We start from the raw sequence: 18,289 nt of genomic DNA, 5'->3' as shown, positions 1-18,289 counted from the left end.
GTTAATATGCCCTGGGAACTTATGTGTGATTGTGTGTGTGTTGTCATTTTTAACACCTCACATTCCAAGTCGGATTAAGCACAAAGCATTCTTCTGTGTCATAAAGAAGATTTTCAAATGCTATTTATGCTCATAATTCACATGTATTTTGCATACTTAACATTGTCTGGGTCGATAAGCTGTTGTCGGGACGGATTCTCAAGTTATCTGCCCGTATAACAAAATCTCCAAAAGAATAAGGTTGAGACAGTGAAGGTCTTGAAGTTTTTTTTTAAGTTATCTTTTAAGGCATTAATGAAGATTTGTACTGACTATTACCCTGATAATCCTTTGATCTTGGTGTTGTATTACAATTGACAGCATTCATTCTTGTGTCACCATCTCTACACTATAATTTATCTGCAGCCTATCAGTTGTGCGTGAGAAAGACAGGATATCCCAGTTCGGGACTTTCTGTTGTAGTTTTTGACACTTGCATTCTCTTTTTTTTCAGTTATTCAGAAAGGTTCAAAAGCAGCAAATCAGCATAATGATTTATGAAGGATCATGTGACACTGAAGACTATAGAGTCAAAAATTAGCTTTGTCATCACAGGAATAAATTACATTTTAAAATATATTAAAATAGAAAACAGTCATTTGAAATTTTAATAAAAGTTCACAATATTACTGTTTTTCTGTATTTTTCATCCAATAAATGCAGCCGCGGTGAGCATAAGAGACTTCTTTCAAAAACAAAAAATCGTACTAACCATAAATATAATAAACAATACATTAAATGTCTTCTATTTCATCAGCTCTGCCATCCAATTTTCCACATTTTTTTTGTGCCCCAGCCAATGCATTAACAGCTAATTTGTTTGACCCCGTTGTAATGAAGTACTCCTGAAGTTAAAGAGAAACGATAATTCCATAATGTTGCTATTGCAGCATCTGCTTTAGAACAGCAGGACGCCAATAGCTCAGCCCTGCTGCCCTACATCATCAGACCATAGGGGATTTCATATTATCTTGCATGGCTCTAAATGAATTCTGCTTTTCCCTCCAAGTTCAAGATGAAGAATTAATTATGTGCTCCTTGAAGTAAAATTAAAGAATAATGATTACTGCATGTCCTCTTGTTTAAAGCAATGCATCCTTGATGGCAGAGAAGTGCTACAGTCACTGACACTATTAGCACAAATTATTTCATAGAAATCTTATCTCTCTGCTGTTCTCCACCCTCTTTGTAGACCTGGTGCTTTTGTCTGGTATTAAATTAATTAGGTATGATAAAAAAATTAAAAAAATAAAAAAAACATTCAAAAGGAGCATAGAGTTAGCTGCAATGATAATGCTCAATGGTTAGGCTACACTGTTCTGTAATGTAATGGTGCTTTGTCCCAGGCAAATGGTTTATTTAGAGGTGTGCACTGATAAGGCAGTGACTCCATGGCAGTTTATTTTCATGGCATGATATCATAACGGTGAGAGATTTTTAGACACAGTGCTCTGTCAACAGTAACTCAGTGTCAAGGGAGTTTACTGAAAGGAGAAATATCATTCTTATTTTTTTATAACATGGAAAAGCACTTTTCAGTCAGACTGCCAGTGGACAAGCACTGCTGAGAGTGGCTTGCACATATCCAAATAGCCTGTCCACTCCCTCGGTGACAGTAGTTGTGTCTTGTGTGTGTGTGTGTGTGTGTGTGTGTATGTGTATGTGTTACACAGCCCTTGTGACACCGACAACAACCTCTTCACGACTTTGATCCCTCAACGTAAGTGCATCTATGTTGTGCTGTGCATCTTCTACATCCAATCACTATAAAATTCTCTAATTTTCTCTATAAAATGTCTGCGCTCTCAGATACTTACACTCACTCTTCTAATGGGCATATTTACAGTACTCACACTACAGTACCACCTCTCTCCCCATCAGCACCACCTTGAGGTTGAGAATAAGAGTCACAACTCCAGGACCTACACCCAGACGGCCTTTAGGAGAAACTTAATCAGCCATCTTGTACCTGAATGTGGAGAAAAAGAGTTATTACTGTGGAAAGCTTTCTGACACTAAAGGTCATCTCCATTCAGAAGCCTCTATGTCCAAGCTATGTCCTCACGAATACATGTTCTGATCTTCAATGGGAAGACTATCAAAAAAATTGTAAAACTGAGTTCATAATTGGTAGGAACATGTGAAAATTAATACATGATTTTAAATTCATCTAAATCTCACCTATATATATTGTGAATAAATGTTATCATAAATCAACGCAGCACGTTTTCTTTCTGATAGGTTAACCCGTGCTAAATGGAGCTGGTGTTCTTGTGGCTAAGCAATGGCACGCCACTTCTCTTTAGCTCTTTCAACAATGACTTTGCGTGTCTGTACAGCGCCTGGCCTGACCTGGCTATTGTTCTGATGAGTGGTGGCTTCTCCTGCAGTAGAATGCTAATCACCTTCATACAACAGTAGCATATGCTAATATCTTGCTAGGCTCACTTTATTTACACAATGACTATGACCAGCTCCATGACTTGAAGTAGAGGAATTTTATTGGACCTATATGAGAAAAACATCTTTTAATTATTTGTAGGCTAACATGAAACGTCTTCATAAAATGACATTACATTAGATTTTATACTACTTGTTGAATTTCACATTAAATGTAACACAATCATACTCAAAATGTGATAAGGCAAACCATTTTACAAAATGGTGACTCTTACTTAATTGTGACATTGTGATCTTTCTCTTTTTTTTTGTTGATTTGGTGATAATATAATAATGCAGAAAATACTTTTGTTTATTGCTTGTATACAGTGTTTACATAAATCAAACAGCAGATCCAATTTGACATGGTAGTACAGACAAGCATGCAATTAAAAATCCAATTTGTCATTCAATAAGAAACTTTCTACTAGATACATCACTGTAAAAAAAAAAAGTTGCTGCCTTAAATTTTTAAGTACAATAAACTTGGATGTTTATGTCATTTCAACTTAAATTAACAAATTAGTTGAGTCTTGTGTAACAAAAAAGTCGCAAATTACATAACTTATTTTGATGAGTTAAGGCAACGTAAAATTATATGTTGTCATAACTTTTCGATCATATCATTTCATATGCACAGTGTTGGCAGTAAACACGTATACGAGTCACATGTCGGCGAGATTGAAAAACACTTGTCCTTTCTGTGCGACCATTATGTAGTTCCTTAAAAGTTATGGCATGAGTCTTTGAAACAAGAGACGAATACGATTAGCTTCACTGTAGATAATAAATGTATAACCAAGCAGAGAAGATTTTTCCTCCAGTGTCTTGACTTTTAAAAGCAGTCTATCTGTTTCATGGCGGTGGAGTTCCGAACAGAATAACGTGTAATTAATGTTGGGATGTGGCCCTGGGGAGCTTGGAAATGTGGGAAGAGGAGAGAGGAGGGAGAGGAGTCACAGAGATTTCTGATTACCTGACAAGTTGGGGCCGGAAAGGCTACACTTAGCCCATTAAAGATTTTCCAGCGTGACATTTGAGAGCAGCTGCCGCACCGTGCGCCACCTCGCCATTTCCCCATTCGCTGGGCATCAATTTAGAGAGAGAAAGAGGGAGAAAAAGAAAGAGCAAACGAGAGAAAGAGAGGCCACCAGGCAGACACTGGCACAAATGGATTTCATTCACCAAGGTGAACTGTACTTGGCTGATAAATGCACTTCCTTGAATGTCAGCAAATGTCATTTGTGAAGCCTTTTACTGTTGCTTTAATAGCTTCCCCAAACTTACAAAGAAATGAAAATAGAATGACAGAGAGAGAGGGAGAAGAGAGAGATAGAGAGAGGGTTTGGCTGTTGTCACTTCCACATGATTAAGCAATAAGACATTTGAGAAGTCCCAACAAGAAAGTGGTTAAACTTGCTGGATAATGCCTCCACAATTAAGTGTTAGACTGAGTTTCTTGCTTTGAGCTGAAGCTTTGGACAACAGCTTAAATCCAGTTACTAATCAAATCATAGATCAGCTTTGGTTTTTTAATAACGTTCAGCAACACAAAAAAAATGTCTTTCTGAGTCATTTTTAAAAGGTTTGCCAAAAATGAAATGCTTAATACAGAATCTTCTTTGATTTATAAACAACATGTATTAATACTCACGCCATGGAATTTACAGTTGCCCTTTTTTTAAATGTCAAAGGTTCGAAATTATCTAGGATTAATTCCTCTATATAAATTAGAATGTATAAGTCTGTCTCTGACTCTGATTTAGGAATCCGGGTTGTAGCCTGGGCAACCTCACTCTGGCCCAATCCACAAAGCCCACATGGCTGTGATAATCCCCATTTCCAGTAGTTGCTAAGGTTACAAATTACCTTTGGTACTCTTAACCGGCTCCTCTGTGACACTCTACTAATCCTTTTATGGAATTTCATTTAGGATTTATACTTTAGATACAGGATTACACAGCACTACATTTTGTTATTGTTCAAATCGTCCAGTGGAATCATGTAGCACATTCCAGCCTCATTTATTTACAGCTCAGGTACTGGTCACAATTTCAGTGTCAGTTGGTTGAATGTTAATAGCTAACTATGTTTTATTCAAGGATCTATTCTATTACAGAGAAGTGTGAAAAGTTACCTTCCACTGCACTTTTAGACTCACTTCACACAAAAACACATATAACATCATATGCTTTTTCTCCCCCCCCCCTCCCCTCCCCCCCCTCCCTTATATATATATATATATATATATATATATATATATATATATATACTAATAATAATAATCTGTAATGGCAAACTCCATTTTTTAGCATCATTACTCCAGTCTTCAGTGTCACACGATCCTTCAGAAATCATTCTAATATGCTGATTTGGCGCTCAATTCTTCTTATTCTTCTTATTGAAAATGGTTGTGCTGAGTTGCGTAAAGTGTGGATTTTTTTTTTTTTCAGGATTCTTTGATGAACACTTTTGTATCATTATAAATGTATTTAATGTCATTTTGATAAATTTAAATGTGTCCTTGCTGAATAATAAAAAAGATGGCATCTAGCAGTGTAATAATATAAACATATATTATTATTCTGAAGATTTCTTAACAAAAACAGTGCAACATTTAGGATTTTTAGGTTTTGTTACATGTTACACCACCTGATAGTAGTACTTAGAGATGAGGAGAATGAAAAGTGGGAAAGAGAGAGAGAGAGAGAGAGAGAGAGAGAGAGAGAGAGAGAGAGAGAGAGAGAGAGAGAGAGAGAGAGAGAGAGAGAGAGAGAGAGAGAGAGAGAGAGAGATGTGAGCTCTAATGATGTTCAGTTTGTTTGTGATGCTCTGCAGACAGATCTAATGAGGCTAATGGAAGCAATATCAACACATGCAAACCCACACACACACACACACACACACACACACAGAGAGAGAGAGAGAGAGAGAGAGAGAGAGAGAGAGAGAGAGAGAGAGAGAGAGAGAGAGAGAGAGAGAGAGAATGAGAGAAGGAGGGAGGGAGGGAGGGAGGGAGGGAGGGAGGGAGGGAGAGAAACAAAACTAAAAAGTGCTAAGAGCCTCAAGTCATGTTGTAGAATATAAGGACATAACAATATTTCCCTCCCCTTCTGTCTCTTTATCTCATACACTCACAGTCGCTCTCACATACACTCTCACACTCACACACAGCTAGCAGCTCAGTCATCCGAGTAGTGACAGGCTGACAAACAATGTTATTGTTCTGATGGGTCAAATACTGCAAGCTCCTCAGTAATATGAACCATAGCTTTCAAAGACAACATAGATATCTCAGTGCAATCTAGAGAATGGTTGAAAGGAGTAGCTACATGATTTGAAAGATCATGAAATATACTTCATTATGAAATTCAAAGCCCATTTTTGCATTAACATATAACAACCATACAGTATAGGCCTACAATAAGTCAATTAAAATATATTTTGTTTGTTTTGTTTTATTTATAGCTGTGCACAGTCATTAATAACATCACAGCATTGTTTTAAATTATGCGTCAGAATACTTTTAAATAAAGATAATGTATTTATTCCTGTAGCTAATTTATGTTTTGTGTTGGCTATTATCAACAACCCAATCAACGTTTTATAGCACATTTACTTTCATTTGAAAGGTACTTTCATTATCGATACCTATGGTTAAATAGCCTACTGCTGGAAGACTGAGCAAATAGGCTATTTTTCGCACAAAAGCAAAAACTCGGAAATAGGCAGAACAGAAGTAGCCTACAAGGATTTTTTGGGGTTATTGCAGACAAAAATAGCCAGACAAAGAATTCACTTTAGTTCGAGGACGGGTGTTTGCTTTCACAAAAGACAAGACCATACCGTGCAGTTTATGACGTCGCAATATTATTTGTGTTCCTGTTTTGGTCAATGTTGTAAACCTATAAAAACAAACAGGGGTGCGAGCCGGTGAGGGCAGGACACATCCTTTTTTAGGAAGGAAAAGGATTTGGCGGAGAGAGCAAACAAAGATATCAACAGTTTCTTTAACCCCGCCGTGAACCACAGACCTGCAGGACAATATGATAGGACAACCTCCCAATAACTTCCCATTACCTCTGCGCGACATTTTGCCTTTAGATTCACCTTGTGTGCACGAGCACATGCATATTTGTCGCGTTCACAGCAAACAGTCTGAGAACCCTTGCAATAAGGCCTAAACTAAACAATAATCACATACACCCTGCTATTATTCTGGCAAATGAGACTAGGCACCTATGAAATCCAAAAATGAAGAGAATTATTTAGATGATTTGGGGTTTAGTTCTCCCTTTGTAGGCCTATATTTGTCGCTATCAGGGAATTGCAGGTCATAAATCAATATTATATAGTCGTATTTGAGCAAATAGTCTGAGATAATGCTTCAGCGGTGGATGTGATGACCATCTCAGCAATTGAAAGACCGAGGGCAGGCTAGGCTACAGGTTACAGCTGTCAGTCATTAATTTTTCATCTGGCCACGGGATAATGCGTCGCTCACTGGGCTCAGTCATTCAATCATAAACATTTTTAAGACATTTTGACATCTGCTTTAGTATATCCTAATAATTTCATTAAGTGATCTAATTAAAAATACATATGCGTTAATCAGCAAAAAAAAAAAAAAAAAAAAAAAAGTGATCAAGTAGGCCTACTTTAAAGGGGCAGTAAAAACGAACGTTTCAGACTGGCATCTTGTGTTTCAAGATTTCTTGTGTTTCGAGTTTTTTCCCAGTCAACTCTAATATCGATCAACTCTGGAAGTGGCATGCTATCCAAACACGAGGGAAACATTGTCAGTGGGCGCAATGGACAGCTTTCCAAAGGAAATCAAATTTCATTGTGAATTGAAAAGTCACAAAAAAGTCACAGATTTGACTATAAACTCCTGGATGAAGCCTTTGCCTCTAGCTTCACATTATAACATTACACATTCATATAAAATCTACAAATAATGAATGCTGTTGAAAGAAATGTGTTACGGTTATGAAAGTATAATTTTATATCAGACAATGCTATAAAGGTTTCATTAATAGGTGAGAAACAGAGTTTAATAACAAACATAACATCCTGTAATGTTCCTTATCTTCTCCATATTACATTAATTGAAATAGAATGACCATTTTTGCAACCTCTGTTGTAAGTAATGTAAATGTAAAAAATAAACAACAAGACCAGAAATTGATTCTTTCGTTTCCTCGTTGATCTGTTAATAGGCTATCAAGACTAACTAAAATATGTCAAAAAAATAAAAAATAAAATCAGGAGTTCACATGTTCAAAATCTCAAAATGCCTCTTCTTTTTTTCTTTTCTTTAGCTCTTCGTAAGATACACTAGGCCTATATAGGCCTGTCTTGGCCTACCTGTTGATATTTCGCGCGTCTCCTCAAAGTAGCGCCTTGTACCTGTCACAGCGATGTTGCTTATTGCATCTCCTGTAGCAATACAGACGTCCTCTATTGATCTCTGTGGTCAAACCCTTCTTTAGACAGAAATCCTATTCGACAGATGCTTTTCACCCATGAATAACAAGTCCTAGATGCTACACTTTCAGTCACAGCTAAGTAATCATAGGCCTAAAAAACTCGATGACTCTGTTCCCCTCCTTGACTTAAACTTCTGACATGGTATATTTAAATTGCTCAAATAAATGAAAGGGAAACATTTTATAAGGAATTGTCCAAGTGCAGCCCAAAATCTGACCAATCAATAATAAATATTTTGCATAATCATTTTGTTTTTTAATGGGTTAATGAGTGGAATTACAGTTGATATCAGAGATACGCAGAGACATGTTTACCAAAGAACTTCCTAACCTTTACAAATGAGAGATTTTGTAGATCAGCACAGGTCACGCAGACACATAAGCCAATGTTTTTAGCTTTGTTTTAGCTTTTATTGTTTAACCAGCCAGCATTAATCACTGATGAAACAGTTTTAATGGTAAAATGATAAAATACATAAATACACATGATGCCAATACAAAAAAAAATAAATAAAAAAAAATAAGAACGAGCACCCTTATTAAACATATCATTCAATACATAATCTAAAACATTCAAATGTGTCTCAAGTCAAATTCCAGAAAAAAAATACCTGTGCAAAACAAAATGCAATTATTATTTATCATTCTCGAGCAACAATCACAGTCATTCTCGACAACAGGTACAAAAACACGTCAAGCCACAATAGCAGGGCTTGTCCTATTTAAATATGCTGGTTTCACTCGTGTAATTTTTCAGTCACTTGACTTCCCTGTCAAATGAAGGACGAAGAAAAGGCTTATGTTAAACAGCAGTTTAGGCGGAGCAGAGAAAGGCAGGTTGCATTTTGCACTTTTCCATCAAAAGTTGCACTTTAGTACATTATGAGTCATATACATTCACATAAAATAAAAAATAATTAATTAGCCTATATTAAAAAAAAAGTCGATATGCTAATTAAAAAAAAACAAAAAACTATGGACATCATATCGCGGTATTTGATCAACATTTTATGTAGTGTATTATTATGCCAAATAATGTTGGCATTAATTATTTCAGTTTCCCTCGAATTCATATTTGAAAATCCTGCACGTCTATTGTTAGACCGTAAACAACATTGTACATCTCAATGTTTTTTTCCATCCATCACTCTACTTTAGATGTAGGCTATTGATGCCATTTCCAATCCAACGTATGTTGAGAGGGGAAAAGTCACACATTTAATTTTAACGACAAATTAAATAATTGAATTACTCATTAAGAATGAGTTAAAATGAAAAATCTTCAAATGTCCCACCCAAATTTGGGTCTCATTTTTCCAACATGCCCAAATAGAATCATTATAGCATGAATGACTGAGGGAGAATGGACGAAGAGATTGAGCACAATTCATGAATGGGTCTGCCCTTTCAGCTGTAGCTCAACTGAGGCGCTAATAATTTGCCCATGTTGACGATTTGCTCCAGATTGGATTGTCTTACTAGGCACAGACCCGTGTTTCACTTTCTGCCCATTTAAAAGCTCTAATAGAAAACTCCCCGTAGACGCAAAGTGACAGATTGCCAGCGTTTATGAATTATTGTCGGGTTGCCCCGGGTCGTTATGACAGCGGCTTCAATGGTTATATCGTGTCACTTTGCACCTGATCAAGATTGACAAAACAACTGATAGGGCTACCAATACGAAACGCAAAAGAAGACCATATACCTCGCCCGAGTGAATGACAACAGGATGTTTGAAAATGTAGGCTAACAGGCTATAACCACGTCGAATACTTATAGACTACTTCTTAAACCAATTTTTATGTAAAACATTAAATCGACATCTCTTCAAGTTTCTCTCATGTTTTAAAAACAACTATTTCGTTAATTCGAGAAATTCAAATTTCACATCAAAACTTGTATGAATCTAAAAGAACCAAAAGGCAAATGCAGTCAGTCTTAATGCATGCTTTAATTTGTTTAATTAGCAGCACACTGTTTTAAAATAGTTAAACGTTTTTTTTACTTACTCTGTTAATTTATTATGTTAATGTCAGTGAATGTACAGTTTCGTAAAATCATTAACATGATACATCTAACTTTTCATGCCTCGCAACAGTGTAGTAGCATAGTAAAACTCAAATCGCACATTTAGAACACATGTAAAGAAAAGAAATTCAGTCCAGTCGTCATCCTACATTGTATAATCATCATCACTATTGTTTATATTAGTAGTAACCTACTATTTTAAATAACTGAATGCATTCCGTTTTAGACACTATAAACATTTGCATCAAGATTAGTCTAAACGCCTGGTTGCATATGGCACAACAATTGGACAAAAATATCCCTAAATATCAAACCATTGTGGAAAAATGTGTAGATTGTAGTGGACAATCCTAAAGAAGTACTTAGTAGTATGTGCATGGTTTGTACTTTTATCGCGAGGAAGGGGCTAGAAGAATTAGGCTACTTTATCACTCACAGGCTCTGGATATGATGAAATCCTACAAGGTCCTGAAATTAACATACTCAATTAAAGCACAATAGAACGGATACAACGTAGCTATTTTATATGAACATCTCCGTTACTCCCCCTCGACCCCCCAAAATACAGTGCTCGTCCTCACCACCCACATCACACATAGCCTATGGATTTGGGCCAAGCCAAAGCTCTGAGAGAAACCGGAAGAAAGAGGGCCTGCAGTTCCAGGCGTCCGGCTCCATTCACCAGCGAAACCTCCAATGGCTTCATTAGAAGTAACGAGTTGACACAAGGTAAATCTAACATTGAAGCGCCATTCACTTGGTTTGCAGAGAACCCTCATTAAATGTCGCTAACAAGCCGTGCAAATGCAGTGATTGGACAGCTCCCGTATTACTCCGCAGACCTAGCAGGATGCCCACTTAATGAGACCACACAAAAAAAGAGGGGAGGGGGCATCTCTGTTGAAAATGCTGCTCGCATTTCGCCTCCCTCCCCCAGCAAAAAGAAAAGAAAAAAGATTGAAATCAAACATATCATCGAGGTTTCAGGAACGCATAGCCTTCCTACAAACTACACATAATCTATACTAGCCAATGCAACTAAATGATTGGGGGGGGGGGGGGGGGGGGGGGGGAATCAGTTAATCATAGATAATTTCATAAAGAGAGTTTTATGATCAGCATAAAATTACAAATGACCCAATTTCCTTTTCCAAATACCACACTAAACATTTTCCCTGAATTGTATCTTGGCTACCTACATAAGTAGGTGTGACATCGTAGCCAGAGGTAATAAAACGCTTCCATTGTACTACAACCTACATTTAACAAGCCAAGCGGATTCAAAATACAGCCGAGGTTAAGACCCTAAACTGAGAATAGAAAGGGGCATTTGCGCCCCGTTACGACGGCCCCACAATGCTGCAAGCTGCACTTGTCTTGCATGATTCACGGAGTGGAGAGCAACGTCCCGGCAGAGGATGACAACTTCAAGAGCGATAAACTGGGAATATGAGCGGTAGCCTACTGAACGATGCTTGTTGTTTAATCTATCGCCTTCGCTTTATAATCTTTTGGTGTTTTTTACGAAGCCCTAAACACTTGAGAATTTGACCAACTCTCTGGTGAGTCTCAGAACAATTAGCTATTTTTAAGAAAGGTCATATTAAAACTTACGTACACACTTGTGCAAGCAACACAGACATCATAGCCACATTCAAATCAAGTCCATTTTGGATGGTACCATTGCGGTATAGCACCAGAAAACAGCAATAGATCACTTATAAATTCTAAAGGCTATCGAAAGAAAAAAGAGACGAAAGAGACGTGACTTAAGGGAAGAGAGAGCAATGGATAAAAAAATAAAATAAATCGATGGAGTTACAAATCAAGTTTTACAACCCATAAGTTAGTTTAAGACAAGAAAAAATAATTCAAAATAAAAACAGAAAGACTCAAACCACCGCTCCCGAGACGATTCTCTTTCTGCAGCCGTCGCATGGAGATCGATTTCCTGTTTGGCAATGTTTAATGATGACCTGAGTGGATGTAAAAACAGAATAAATGTTTAAAATGAAATAAAACCTTTAACCGGAGAAGGCAGTCCCGTGCCCTTTCCTCCTCAAACATTTGCATGCAAGTCCCCGACTCACCACACAATGCTCAAAATTACTCATGCATGTTAACCGCGTAGTTGCCAACATTGGTGAGAGGATGGGAGGACACATTTTCGTGTGATAAGAAGTGAGAGCAAGTTTGATCGAGAGTGAAGAAATGGTTTGCTTACCTTCTCATACGACCGAGCTCTTCTCAGTGATTTCTCATGCTGTGACGACACGTAGCTTTATTAAAGCTATGGCTCTTTCAAGGAGACATGTGATCGCCGAAATTACGTGTTAAGTTTCAAACCCCTTATGTCACTTCACTTACAAATACTGAAACTAGAAACATCCTTAAATAATAATTGTTCAGTTGCGAAATAATCCACTGTCTGTTAGATTCTTATATCATGGTCTTTGTCAGTATTAAAAAAGACAGAGCTAAACGTTCATCGGTATTGAGGACCTTGCTCCCCGCTGATTTTGGCATAGTACAGAGCAATGAAAGCTAAAGGGGATAAACAGACGATTAAACAAGGTGAATGAAGTTATTTGGGATGCTAATTACTTGCTTAATGAAAACAAAGGCTATGTTAAACAAAGTGATTTTACGGCAACTTGGCACGTTCTTTCTGTTTTTATGCCATTTCCACTAAATCTCTCTTTCCAAATCACATTTGAACCGTGCCATGCAAAAACTGATTTCGCCAAGACGGACCTGTTTCATATGGCACAATTAAGAGCTTTTCTAAATGTAAAACAGCTTGACCAAGTGGTTTTTAAAAAATACGGTCTACAATGAAATAACACAGGTTATTTCCAGTCCAAAAAGCTTTCCGAAGGGACCACTTCAAGTGCCACTTGGAGTTACTTCACTTAAGTTTCCTGTGACAGAAGAACAAACAGATTTGATCCTGGAGACACAACGTGACCCAATACTTCTATTAAGATCTCTTCCCCGCCCCTCATTCTGCTATATACACACACACGAGCTTGCAGCATTGTGAAAATGTGACAAGGGTTGCTAATAAAGTTAATGGAATAGAACTTCAAAAAATATTATCCCATTTACCTGTATACTTTGATAAGATGGAATTTAGTATCTGAAAGAGACATACAAGTTAAGTTCTGAACACCTGAACAATTCAGGAAATTGCATTAAATTATGTCAGCATTAGCTAAATTAGAGAAAGTCTGGATACTGCGGCTTATGTTCTCATAAAATGGTCTTTGTTCTTTATCGAGTAGACGCGTACATTTTTACACGAACTATAAGCACTGTCTAAATAGGCTATAATACAGCACAGCCTCTTTGATGCAAACCATGAAACCCATACCAACACGCCTTTGGAAGCCGAATCTCGTGTTATAGTTATAGATTATATCCTTCATTCTTGTAAAGTCTTTCTAATTTTTACAACCTAAAAGTAGCCCACAATATTGGTATTATATAAAAAAAAAATTTGAATTAAAATAAAGATAAATTATCAATGATCACGTGCTTTTTCCAACATGCATGGGCAACGGGCCAGTGTTTAGTCTCTGATCATAGCAAAGCATCAGTGGAGCCACAGGGACGTGCGTCCACTAGTAAGCGGCTGTCACTGTGTGAGAATAGCATCGAAATGCGATCAAAATACAAAAACGATCCGGGAGTTTTCGGCGTGCGGTAGCATACAGGCACAGAGAACACATATGTCCATCCTTTTAGATTGCATGCTTTTACGGCTAATGCAGCCTACTTGGGCTATGGGTTAAGCGAGCCGGCGTAACATACATCCTCTCCAGCTTCATGCGAGGCGCTAAAGAATGAAATAGCCTATCTGCACCCTGTCGTGGATTCCGTTTTAGCGCTTCATTTAAATTCCCGTGTCCGTGACTGTCATCCCGAAACCCCACCCCTGCCTTCTCTCCCTACATATCTTCTTAACTTTAACGAGCCTCGTTAAGATCACAATAATATTCCACCCTCTAATTGCTCATTCCATTCAACAAATAGGCGAGACTCTGCTTCGACTTCACACGAGTCAAGGGAAGGGAGGGTGCTGTTGAGATTGGAGTTCCTGATAACCCCCCGTGCGTGCAGCCGAAGTGGTGAAAGCCTCTACGTACTGGCTAATGATTGGCACGCTTGACAGTGATTGGCAGGGCTGCCATGACAACGCTACAACGACACCAAGAAGACCAATAGAAAAGCGAAACAAAATATTTCAATGCTACACTCACGGTGGATTTAGGGGGAGATATTATGAGGCTGGTGTCATTAGGCGATAGCTATTGAATCATTCAATCCGAATTCGTCGGTCTTTTTTTCCTTCGCAAATTTCATTCTCTCCCAGGTCATTTCCATGGTTTTCAGATCGCCTTTAGAGCTTTATCCCTCTCATTTCTTCCTGCCAAACTTTGCTGATCGCCCTTTGCTGTTGGCGAGCAGTGCGCCCAGCTCCAGGTCTCCCGAAGACTTGTCAATGTTTCAGCTACCAACCTTAAACTTCTCTCCAGAGCAAGTGGCGAGCGTCTGCGAGACGCTGGAGGAGACCGGGGACATCGAGCGGCTGGGTCGCTTCCTATGGTCGCTTCCAGTGGCGCCGGGTGCTTGCGAGGCGATCAACAAGCATGAATCCATCCTTCGTGCCCGGGCTGTGGTTGCCTTCCACACGGGCAATTTTCGTGATCTCTACCACATTTTGGAGAACCACAAGTTTACCAAGGACTCGCATGGTAAATTACAAGCGATGTGGCTAGAGGCTCACTATCAGGAGGCCGAGAAACTACGCGGGCGTCCCCTAGGACCGGTTGATAAGTACAGGGTGCGAAAGAAGTTTCCCCTGCCTAGAACCATCTGGGACGGTGAGCAGAAGACGCATTGTTTCAAAGAGCGAACGCGGAGTCTGTTGCGGGAGTGGTACCTTCAGGACCCCTATCCAAACCCAAGCAAGAAAAGGGAACTGGCTCAAGCCACTGGACTCACTCCTACACAGGTCGGAAATTGGTTTAAAAACCGGAGACAACGAGACAGGGCAGCGGCAGCAAAAAACAGGTCAGTCACGTCATGTATGTTTACCTTTCAATGGAAATGTTCTTTCGTAATATTCGTAATATATTTTCATAAATTAACTGTTTGTGAAATATGTGAACACAATGTATTGTGTAAGTATAAAAAACAGAATCAAATAGATTTAGAGACATACAAAAAAAAAAAAAAAAAAAAAAAAAAAACTGAGGGAGCGAGAAAGACGACATTTTAGTTGTGCCATGTGCAAGATGTTTAGAAAGTTTTAACCAGAGTATAAAAGCAAATAGATCAAATGCCATGTATCCTGTTTATTAAAGTGTGAAAAGGCAATGGATTTTCCCCCCTCTGATTCATCGATGAAAACTGAAATATCTAAAGTAACATTCCATAATCAAATGTGTGCTTCACATCAAAGCTATTGTGTTCTGCTTACTGTTAGAAAATAGTCTTTTGTCGTTTTTAACACATCAAATATTTAAAAAAAACATTGATAATAAATTCAAATTTGAGATGCTAGAGATAACAATACAAATATGGATAAAGCCTAATAAGAGAAAACAAAAACAATTTACGTATAGTATCTGTGTTGCAATATTGGAAAAGTAAATCCCAAAGTAATTGTCAATGCAAAGTAATACTATAGAGAGTAGTTTATCAAATATTCTTAGACACAGACACATTTTACAACATGAGATTGTAAATACAAACATTTGTAACCCTGCGGACACACAACATTGAGAAATAAAGCATTATTAATTATTCTAGGGTCTAGTGTTTAGCCTATTATATTTGACACTGTGCAAATTATTAGGCTAAAATTTGACTACCCAATATACTTCGTAATTACATTACACAAAACACGGCGTAAATTATTTAGAGTGAGTTTTATTTATAGATGATTTAGCCTTAGTCGAATTATTTTTCTACCTAAACGCTAAATAGTAAGCTACTGTGTGTCATGGGCATAAAAAAGCAGCAGAAACTAAGTCCACACTTTGACTGGTGTAACTGATTTATATTATTTAATAGATAAATCTACAAATTGCACTTGACTGGATGACCACACATCGCTAATATAAGTTGTTTTTTGTTGTCATACAGCACACTAACATCTCAAATCTTTAACTGACGTCACCTAATTTTAACATATAAACATGCAAATAAAAACAATACTCATTTGTATCATTACAAGATTAAAATATCCTGAGAAGTCAATCAAATCTCGAGGATAGATTATAAATATGCTTTTGGTATGTAGACTTAATCCTTGTAGCAACAGGGCTCTATGTATTTGTATAGCTGTAGCATCCACTTTATCATGTAAGAAAATGTTTAGAGTTATTAGAGTTCTATTTTTTTATTTTTTATTATTAATCTATATCGTTTTAAATGTTTAATAGGCCTATTGTAGCATTACATGAAAATTGAGGCGCGTTTTTCAGTGGAAAAAATGGCCTACAACTTTTCTATTCTAATGGCATTCCATTCTTTCACTTTTCTGCTATAGGCTCCAGCATCAAGGAATAGGGCAGAATGGCATGCGGTCCCTTTCGGAATCCGGCTGCACTCCACGCAGTTCTGCGGAGTCGCCATCGACTGCAGCGAGTCCAACGACCAGTGTCTCCAGTATGACAGAGCGAGTCGACACGGGCACGTCGATTCTTTCAGTAACATCAAGTGACTCGGAATGCGACGTATGATACGCAAACAGAGAAATATACACAGGAGAATGGACCTGAATAAACTCTATTAATTATCGGGGAAGATGAAAAAGGACCAATTGATATTACTATTATATATAAAAAAAAAACTAAAAAAAACATAAAAGCACGTGTTTTTCAAGCGCTTTCAATGGACCCCACACCTTTCCCCCACCCCATCACTTGCATGATATATATATCTAAATATATATTTTTTCTTTGAAATCTTTTTTTTTTTTTTTTTTTGTATATGGGGAAATGCCCTACGTTTATTATGTCTACCAGGACCACCGTGAAGAGGGAATTACCAGAAACCGGTGTCCATCGCCTTTTCTTTTTCTGTTTTAGTCCGAGCGACGACGAGCAGCCAGGATGCAATCCTCTTTTCCTTTATGTTCATCAGACAATCATTTGAGTCGTAAGCACCTTTTTACTACACTTTCTGTCACTGCCTATGTGGGGTACTGGTCAAATGTGGAACTGAATCGTTATGACTGTATCAGATTTTTATTTTTATTTCGAGATTTTATATTGAATTATGTATATCTTAAATAATGCGATCATTCTCCCAGTCTGTAATATATGTGTAGAAATAAGTCTGTAAATAATATTGCTATACCCATTCTCTTTTCTATCCCTGTTCACTTTTCTTGGCTTGGTGTCCCTACATAAACTATTCGTCAAAACGTAAGTGCTCTAGGCGTTTTGTTTCTCTGTTTTATGCCATGAAAAGAACTCTAAGTGACCATGAATTATCAGTCGAAATTAATGCAAAAGACAAAATATTGGATATCATCATCGACTGACCAAGTCTATTTCATGTTTCCAGTCCAGCGCTTATAATTCAATGTTACTTTCTTGCGTGCTTCTGTTAATGTATACGTTTCTAAACTGAAAATACAGTATTCCATTTTGTTATAAAACTGCATTATGTGTGTCATTTCCACAAGTCATTTTCAATAGCCTACAACAACAAACTATTATCTCTCCAGTTTAAGGAGAGCATGAAATAAGTTTATCACTTGTGTAATGTGCAAAAAAATTCTTCAACATACACATAATTTACAGTAGCCTACAGGAACTTTTTTTAAACCAAAAATTCACTGTGACACGTTAAACATTCCTCTTTCTTTTTGTTAAAAGACAGTGGCTAATGTACACAATGCAAAAATTAAGTGTACACCATTAAATTGACTAATCATGGAGGGCTCCTCCCCTGGACCAGTGTCCCATTGTCAACGAAACGGCTTTTCATTCCAAATTGAGCTAGGCATGGACAAAGCTATACATTTGGGCGAGTAGCTAACACAGAGAAAACCACACAGAGCACTTCATTTAGAAGTTTAGTTAGTTTGCTCAAGATTTTTTACAGCGCAATTTAACAAACAAAAACAATTGATTGCCGTTACTATATTATAAAAAAGGTAAATGGAATTCTAAATAGAGAATAACTTTACTAAACAATAAGAAACTGTTTGTAAATGTGATAAATAACTTCATAAAATGCATTACTTTGTCGAATTCAGACAAAAACAAACTTTA

General features: G+C 37.4%; 1 protein-coding gene across 1 annotated transcript; it reads left to right on the top strand.

Annotated features, from left to right (window-relative positions):
* The first annotated feature begins 13,601 nt into the window (after positions 1-13,601).
* Positions 13,602-17,666, top strand: six3a (SIX homeobox 3a). Its single transcript, XM_079854915.1, has 2 exons — positions 13,602-15,071; positions 16,555-17,666. Exons 1-2 carry the CDS (start codon positions 14,380-14,382, stop codon positions 16,745-16,747), a joined length of 885 nt encoding a protein of 294 aa, XP_079711041.1. The 5' UTR covers positions 13,602-14,379; the 3' UTR covers positions 16,748-17,666.
* Positions 17,667-18,289: the final 623 nt, after the last annotated feature.

Source organism: Squalius cephalus, assembly GCF_949319135.1.
Source record: "Squalius cephalus genome assembly, chromosome: 21".
NCBI classification, from domain to species: domain Eukaryota; kingdom Metazoa; phylum Chordata; class Actinopteri; order Cypriniformes; family Leuciscidae; genus Squalius; species Squalius cephalus.
The sequence above is the reverse complement of the archived record's forward strand: the minus strand, read 5'-3'. Positions and strand labels throughout refer to the sequence as shown.